At 36.4% G+C, this 8,917-nt stretch overlaps 2 protein-coding genes across 2 annotated transcripts in view; one reads left to right on the forward strand and one right to left on the reverse strand.

Annotated features, from left to right (window-relative positions):
- Positions 1-8,917, reverse strand: part of LOC100266516 (small ribosomal subunit protein eS21) — an 85,027-nt gene that overhangs the window by 65,438 nt on the left and 10,672 nt on the right. The window lies entirely within an intron of this gene.
- On the forward strand, positions 129-2,357 carry LOC100249494 (pentatricopeptide repeat-containing protein At4g15720). Its single transcript, XM_002276194.4, has one exon. It carries the CDS (start codon positions 361-363, stop codon positions 2,179-2,181), a length of 1,821 nt encoding a protein of 606 aa, XP_002276230.1. The 5' UTR covers positions 129-360; the 3' UTR covers positions 2,182-2,357.

Here is an 8,917-nt window from a genome sequence, read left to right on the forward strand (position 1 = left end):
GAAAAAATCCAAATAAAATAAACCATAAATTAATGGGATTAATTTAAAATGCTAATAATTATATAAAATTAAATTGTAAATTTTCATTATTAAATGTCTATCTTACCCTTACTCAGTTTATAAGGTGGAAGGGAAGCCCACTAAAACGACGTAGTTTTAAGTACCGGAAGTTGTGTCTAACTAACGGATACTGGCCACACTGCCCTTTTCTTGAAACGGAGAAAATGGGCTCCCAGAGGGTGCAACACCAGGGGCCGCCATTGATGCGATTTCTTTTCTTTTACTCCCAATTTTCTTGGTCACCAAACAGAGAGTTTAACATGGTTTTTGGGATTCGAGTTTATTCGTGTTTGCTCTGAGATGGTGAAACCACTGAACCAAAATCTCATCTTTAGAGTCCCCTCCACATGTATTTCCCGCCAGAATAAACTGTCCCATTTTCACACAAAGACTCAACTGATTCAACGGCTTCAAGATTGTAATGACATCACGTCCGTATCCTTCAGCCACACCAACGTTCTAAAATCTGGATTCTTAAACGATACCTTCACCACCAACCATCTCATTAATTCCTATGTAAGAATCCGAAGAACCAACGATGCAAGCCAGCTGTTTGAAGAAATGCGCGAACCAAATGTGATCTCGTTTACTTCGCTCATGGCCGGTTTCATCAAAGTGGGTCGGCCTAAATCAGCACTCTTGATTTTTTGTAAAATGCTCGAAAGTTGGGTTTTGCCCAATGCCTTCACATTTGCAACTGTCGTCAATGCTTGTTCAATGCTCGCCGACCTCAGAACCGGCCAAAAGATCCATTCCCATGTTGAAATGTTTGGTGTCCAATGTAACCTGGTAGTGTGTTCTTCCCTCATTGATATGTACGGGAAATGCAACAATGTAGACGATGCTCGACGGGTTTTTGACGGCATGGATTATAGGAATGTTGTTTCTTGGACTTCCATGATCACAGCGTATGGGCAGAATGCATTAGGCGAATGTGCACTGCAACTTTTCAGAGAATTCAATGGTTTGCCATTGAGCTCTCCAAACCATTTCATGTTAGCCAGTGTGATTAATGCTTGTGCAAGCTTGGGTAGGCTAGTTTCTGGGAAAGTGGCTCATGCAGCAGTGATTCGCCGTGGGCATGAATCAAATGATGTAGTGGCAAGTGCCCTGGTCGACATGTATGCCAAATGCGGGTGTATTGGTTATTCTGACAAGGTATTTAGAAGAATCCCGGATCCTTCTGTAATCCCATACACTTCTATGATCGTGGGAGCTGCCAAGTATGGGCTTGGAAAATTCTCCCTTGATATCTTTAAGGAGATGCTCGATAGAAGAATAAAACCCAATGATGTCACCTTTGTTGGGGTTTTACATGCTTGTAGCCATTCGGGTCTGGTTGATGATGGCCTTGAATATCTGCATTCCATGCACAAAAAGCATGGGGTGGTGCCTGATACTAAGCACTATACTTGTGTGGTTGATATGCTTGGGCGAACTGGTAGGCTTGATGAGGCTCACCAGTTAGCAAAGTCTATCCAAGTAGAACCAGACCAAGGAGCGCTCTTGTGGGGCACGCTTCTTTCAGCTAGTAGGCTGTATGGGAGGGTGGATATTGCTGTTGAGGCTAGCAAGTGGCTAATAGAATCAAATCAGCAGGTAGCGGCGGCATATGTCACCATGTCCAACACATACGCAATGGCTGGGAAGTGGGAGAATGTTCATAGCATTAGATATGAAATGAAACACTATGGTGTTTACAAGGAACCAGGTTGCAGTTGGGTGGAGATACGGGATTCGGCTTATGTGTTCTACGCTGGAGATGTATCTTTGTGTGCTAGAGGCAGTGAGGTGGCGAGCTTGTTGAGGGAGTTGGAGAGAAGAATGAAGGAAAGGGGTTATGTGGGAGGAAGCAGGGGGTTGGTGTCTATTGATGTGGAAGAGGAGGCCAAGGAGGAAATAGTGGGGCTCCACAGTGAGAGATTGGCCTTGGCTTTTGGGTTGATAAGCATACCTAAAGGAGTGACCATTAGAGTGATGAAGAACTTGAGAATGTGCCGGGACTGTCATGAAGCTTTCAAGCTGATTAGTGAGATTGTGGAGAGGGACTTTGTTGTGAGGGATGTAAACAGATTTCATCATTTTGAAAATGGTTCTTGCACTTGCAGGGATTTCTGGTGATGGTCATCCTCTCTCTCTCTTAGAGAAGATGCAAAGTAACCAAAGATAATATACTTATTAACTAGAAAATTGCTTATGACTCGGAAGGCCAGGGCAAAGAAATGTGGTGTGTCCTGGCTCCACAGTCCACACAGATCTCTGAAATGGATATGACATCAAATAAAGAGTTCAAGGAATAATTGGCTTGAATCGGAGTTCTTGAACATAGGCCCCAAAAGTTGCCTTCTTTCCAAGATTCGGCTTTTGAATAGAATTCACAACAAAGCCAAAAAATTGGGAAGGTATAAGACAAAAAGCAAAATTAATAAGACAAAAAGAAGGTTGTTGATTTGGATTTTTTTTTCCCCTATTTTGTAGCCATAATAATAATCAAATTTTTATTATCAAGGAGCTAAATATGACAGCTATAAATATCACTTTGAATATACTTGTCGATAGTCACTCTCCCTACAAGTTAAGAGCATAGATGTCTCAAATGCCCAATTTGTCAAATATCACTTTGAAAGCCCTTTTTGACACTTTTTTTTTTTTTGTTAAAATATCTGCTACAAAAGGGGTACAAACTAATCTTTGAGTCAACTTTACCTTGATAAAGTGTCATCCACATTGATATATTTAGTGTGATCATGTTGAATCACATTGTGGGCAATGCCAATGACAGTTTTGTTATCACATAAAAGCTTTCATTAGACCCTCAAAATTAAAGCCCAACTCCTTCAATAAAGATCTCAACCATAACATCTCACATATACCATGGGTTCTAGCTTTGAATTTTGCTTCAGAACTTGATTTAGCTACAACAAATTGTTTCTTACCACGCTATGTGACCAAATTCACAAATGTGCAATATTTTGAAATTGATCTTTTGTACACTATAGATTCTACCCAATCAACATTTGTATACCCCTCTACTTCCAAATAACCATGTTTAGAAAATAGCAAACCTTTAAGAATTTTATGTGCAACCAACATGTGTGTTTCACAAGGGCTATATCAAGGCAATTATGAATCAAGTATATTAGCTTCCCGACTAATCTTTGGTATCACTCTTTGTCTACTAGTATATCTTATGGACTTTCACCTAATTTGTGATTTGATTCAATGGGAGTAGAAATAGACTTACAAGTTAACATTTTGGTTTCATTAAGTCTAAAGTATATTTCCTTTGAGAAACAAAGATCCCCTACTTTGACCTAACAACATCAATACTTAGAAAATATCATAAAGTGTCAAGGTCTTTTATCTCAATTCTGTTGCTAAATATGTTTTTAGCTTACTCATCTCCTTGTTATCATTACTTGTCACCACAATCTCATCCACATACACAACTAAGGTAGTAATCTTCCATTCAAATGCATGTTTGAGAAAAAAAGTGTGATCAAACTAGCTCTGATGGTATCCACTACTTTTTCATAACATGAGTAAATCTACTAAACCAAGTTCTAGGTGATTGCTTGAGTCTATGAAAGAACTTCCTTGATCTACATATCTTACCTCCTTTTTTGGGTTAACAAAGCTAGGAGGAAAGTCCATGTGTACTTCTCCTAGATCTTCATGAAGAAATACATTCTTCATATCAAATTGTTAAAGAGGTCAATCCAAGTTTACAGCCAAGGATAAGAGCACTCAACTAGTATTTATCTTTGCCACTGGTGCAAAAGTTCCATGATAATCTACCTCATATGTCTATATAGAACCTTTAGTCACCAAACTTGCTTTAAATCTCTCCATAGAACCATTTGCCTTGTGTTTCACTATGAATGCCCACTTGTAACCAATTGTATTGTTTCCTTCTAGTAGCTCGGCTAGTTCTCATGTATCATTTTTTTGTAATGCTTCCATTTTTTCAATCATGACAGCTTTCCACTTTGGGTTGTCCAAATGCTTCCTATAACTTAGCCAATACAAGTACCTTCTGATTTGCCTTAAGCACCTCTAGTCATGATTGTTATGAGTCATTTAGGATTATAAATTCAAGTATTATAGATCATATGACACATGAATCTAGTCTTTTTTCTTCCTATAGCACTCATCCTAGTATGAAAAATGTTAAAACAACAAATGAATCCTCTACTAATATGTTGGGGGAAGGTTTAATTCCTCTAACTTCTTCTATATCACTCTTTATTGTCTTACATGTTCCATGTCTATCCAGTAACTTATTGTCCATTAGTTAGATTGCTAAGGCTCTAAAGTGTTCTATAACTTTCTTTGAAACCCATTGTGTCTTTCAAGATCTTGTCGGGGGATAAATATTGGTCTTGGTAGGAAGAGAGGTGGTATGTACTACTTGGATATGAATTGACAATATTTGGATAGACAAGCAAATCAAGTAGTGGGCATGAAAACATTAAAAGAACAAATTTGGTTATGGCATAGAAGATTGGAGCATCCCTCATTTTCCGAGACTCCCAGCCTAAGCCTCTAAGCTTTACAATTGGATTATGGTACCAATCAACCCTCTTGGATTTATGGCTTCAAGCATCCTTTACAATTCTCAAAAGATACCTCACTTTTAAACAAGCCCTCAAATGATGTCCTACACTTGAGAATCCCTAAGTGATACCTCACACTTGGATTTTTCCCTCTCAAAGGTTTACAAGAAATGATAGAAAATATTCTCACAAAATCCTAGTACAAATTTTAAGAAATGATACAAAATAAACTAGGATTGAATGGTACATAAATGATACGCAAGTTTTGAAATAAGGTGAACTAAAAAACACTCCCCCAAGACTCAAATATATTCTAGAAAGATTTTTGAATGTTAAGTTTATAAAACAGTGAAGTTTGAAGCCTTTTTATAAAAGTTGAGAGTCCAATCAATTCAATCGATTCACTAGTCATTAGCAAGTAATATTTTTAGCAAGTAATTGTTAGGGTTCAGGGCTTCGATTGGTTGAATACATGTTATTGGAAGAAAGGGTGTGTGCAAATGTACCTCGATTGATTGCACAATAAAATGCATAGAAGGCCCCAATTTAAGGCCTAGAACCTCCGATAACTTGTATTCAACTTCTTAAAACCTTTTAAAGCAAGTTTAGAAAACATTTGACATAAGGTTTTAATTGAAAACATAAAACCATCCCATTATAAAAGAATTCAAAATAAATTAGTACATGGATGATTTTTGGTGTTTAAGTAAAAGATAGAATACATGATCCTAGTATACTAACAACATTATAAAGAGATCATAAACAAAGTCTTGAAAACTCTTCTCTTTAAGGTATTCTTTTCTTTCTTGATTTTCCTTTAACTTGATTTGTCTTTGTAATTGTCACACTAAAAATCATCTTGCCTAGTCACACTCAAAATAAAACATTAATTCCAAACATCGTTTTGTTATTATTAAAATCAAGATTAACCAAACCTTGGTTTAATAGTTTCCATCCTTATTTTCAAAAATTCAAGTTTCTAATTTTCAATGTGATAGTTGTGTATTAGTCAAACATCGTTGAACTTCCTTTCATTCAAGATTTAATAAAACTTGGGTGTTTTTCTAATTATTCATAATGATGTGTGGGATCATCCTGTGTTATTAATTATTCAAGCTAAGTGGGTTGTTCCTTTTACTGATGATTATACTCGTGTTTTAATAACTTTTGAGCATCTCTGTGGTTAGGTTGAGAAATGCGATTGTGAATCAAATGTTGCATGATGTGCTTTGGAATTTGGTTAAATCCCTTCTTATGAAACCATTATGGATATCCTTTCAACTTGAAACATATTTCTTGAGCACGTCATGTCTTATTACAATATGTATAAAGTAAAGACTCATTGTTTCCAACTTTTCTAGAGTAATAGATAACTAGGGCAATTGGAACTTAGGTAATAGTTAAGGCTGAACTCTCCCTTGAGACACTTGCAAACATAGCAGCTTGATGAAGCTCCTCACGTTGAACATTAGCATATGCAACACAAAGATTGCGAAGAGGATCCTACCCTAAAATTTGAACTTTGATCTTTCAAAACTTAGATTAAGACCAACTAGAAAATCATAGACCCTCTCATTTTCCATTTTCTTCTTTAGCTTTGTTGTATCCATATCACATGGCTAGAGAAAATCAAGCTCTTGCTAAATGGCCCGAAGGGTAGAAAAATAGTAGGTTAATGGCTTCCCTTGTTATCTAGTCTCATGTGCCGTGTGCCAAAGATCATAACTCTAGGAAGGCTACCATTAAAATATGTTTGAACCATGGCATCCCAAATAGCATGAGTTATATGAAGTCCAAGGAAAGTAACACTAATATCCTAAGTCATTGAAATAAGAAGCCATGAAATCAACATGACATTCTACTCCACCCAAGTAGAGAAGAAAGGATCACAAATAACTGGTTGTTTCTTCTCTGTAGTCAAGTATCCCAACTTCCCATTTTCTTTAACATGCAACTTCACAAACTAGGACCATGTGGAGTGGTTCATCCCGCCAAGTTTCTAGTCATTCAGACATGCATGTTATCATGTTGAACTGTCACTACAAAAAGAATAAGCGGTGGTGCACCATAACCAGAAACCTTTGTCACCAATTCAAACATGGGTTTTTCAACGGCAAATTCAAGGAACAAGGATAGAAGGCAAAGGGGAATGGGTCAACAATAAAAGCTTAGACCTAATGATCAAAGAAATGGCTCTAATACCATGCTGATTTAGAGAGATTTTTCTATATATTTACTTTACAGATTGTACAATATTTATAAGAGATAAGAAACTTTACAAGGAAGAACTAAAACAAATCTCTATAATCTATTCCTATCTTGCAGCCATAATAATGATCAAATTCCTATAATCAATGAGCTAAATATGACAACTAAAAATATGCTCCTTCCTAATGGAAGTTAAAATAATCAAGCCCTAAAATAAAGGAAGAACTAGAATCAAATCTGAAATTTGGAAATCTTGGAAATCTTTGAATATACCTGTCAACCGTCACCAAAGTTAATCTACATAGATTTCATACCGAGAACGGAATCCCAAATAAATGAATGAATAAAAGCACTGTGGAAGCCCAATCGTTTCATAATCAACGGTCGTTGACATCCCCTGCCAGTGTATGGATTCACCTTCCCACAACAAAGCTCCTGCCAAGTGAGCAAATGAATTCATTATAAGGATTCTACTAACTACCTAACTGTGGGAAGGGTTAGAAGTTTCCATTTTACTAGAATACAATACACAACTTTTGCTAATCAGAGTGTTGAAAAAAGGACCTCAATCAGTCTTTCCTTCTCAGAACAAGTAATTGGAATCTCCTCACTATTTCCAAGATCAGAATCAGAGAAGTGGCACAGCTTAATTCTCTTGGAAGGATACTGTAAGTGGCTACTCACTGAACCTATGACAGCGCCAAATAAGTTGAGCAAAGAAACTAAACCACTACCAGTAGGGAATTCCCAAATCACACAACTTTCAAGTAACAGGGAGTATAAGCAGCAATTCAACACATGAAAATAAATTGTTGACTTTGAACCAAAACAAGACAATAGCAAAAGAATGATGGATGTTGAAACAAAACAACAAAAAAATGTAACAGAGATAGAGATAGACAACACACACAGCATCTGCACAAGAATTAGAAGTCACCAGAGAGGGGAGACCCAGAATGGAGAAGAACCAGCATGAAAGATGATTTTATGAATTCATTATCACCCTCACTGTGAACTAACTATAGATATTTTAGGTAAAACAAGATGGGCTTTCTGTCTAAATATTCAGAGATATTTTTTCTTCAAATCTGCCCTGTGCTCATCACATAATTTTCAATACTTCTTCAATCCATGTTATTTTCCCATCTCCTTAATTTTCACAACTTGCATGATAAAAACATCTGTCAACTCATAAATCACAACCTGCTCTGGTCTTGGGTATCTTCTTTCCTGTTACCCAAACAGACTAGTTGACTGTGAAAAATTGGACATAAAGAAGTACAACATGCAATTCAAATAATCATATATGCCTAATGCACAGGCTTGGCAAACTGAATATGGTTGAAATGTCACGACTGGAGGAAATATAGAGACTGCTGTGGCAAAATTTAAGTGGATGGGCGAGTTGTGCATGTTTGAAGGTGTGTCAGTGTTCATCTACCACAAATCAAGTGTCCTTCCAGGTTCCTACCTTTTTCCAGGTAAATGTTCACACTTAAAAGATAGTGTGGCAGCTAATAATAGAGCCATTTAGAAAAAAATGGCACAGTTCTCCACACATATATAGTTATAGCTATTATAATTCTGTATAAAAAATTCAATAAACATCAGCAAACCTAAGCAGAACAAGATGTAACTAATAAATTTTTTTTACATTCAATTGAAATGAATGATCCTATTACATTAAAATTTGAAAACAAAATAAAACTAAATTTATGGAAAACTTGGCCTCTTAAAAAAAAAGTTTGAAAATTTGGTCTCTGTGGCACTTTATTCAAAAACTATTTGAGAAAAAAATTCTGCCAAAATTTTTCATGGAACAGGTTGAGCAGATAGTAGAAAATTCCAAAAACACATTTTGTTTTATGAGTCACAATCAGAACTGTTTCTCGGAGATTTCAATAAAATGTCTTGGTTTGAATTTTAAAGATTCAGCAACATTAAATGTGAAAAGAGTGAAACTACAGCTTTACCTCTAAGACATTTATGCAGTGCAAGCAGGATCTGTAGCATGAGATGCAACTGGTATGTCCCCATCCAAGCTTTCACTAAGCTTATTGATGAATAGATGAACAGATTCCACATTGCTGTCA

The sequence above is a fragment of the Vitis vinifera genome, chromosome 5, assembly GCF_030704535.1.
Source record: "Vitis vinifera cultivar Pinot Noir 40024 chromosome 5, ASM3070453v1".
In the NCBI taxonomy this organism is placed as follows: domain Eukaryota; kingdom Viridiplantae; phylum Streptophyta; class Magnoliopsida; order Vitales; family Vitaceae; genus Vitis; species Vitis vinifera.

Excerpts from the sequence above, each read along its gene's own strand:
- LOC100249494 (XM_002276194.4), top strand. The coding sequence starts at position 361 with ATGGTGAAACCACTGAACCAAAATCTCATCTTTAGAGTCCCCTCCACA.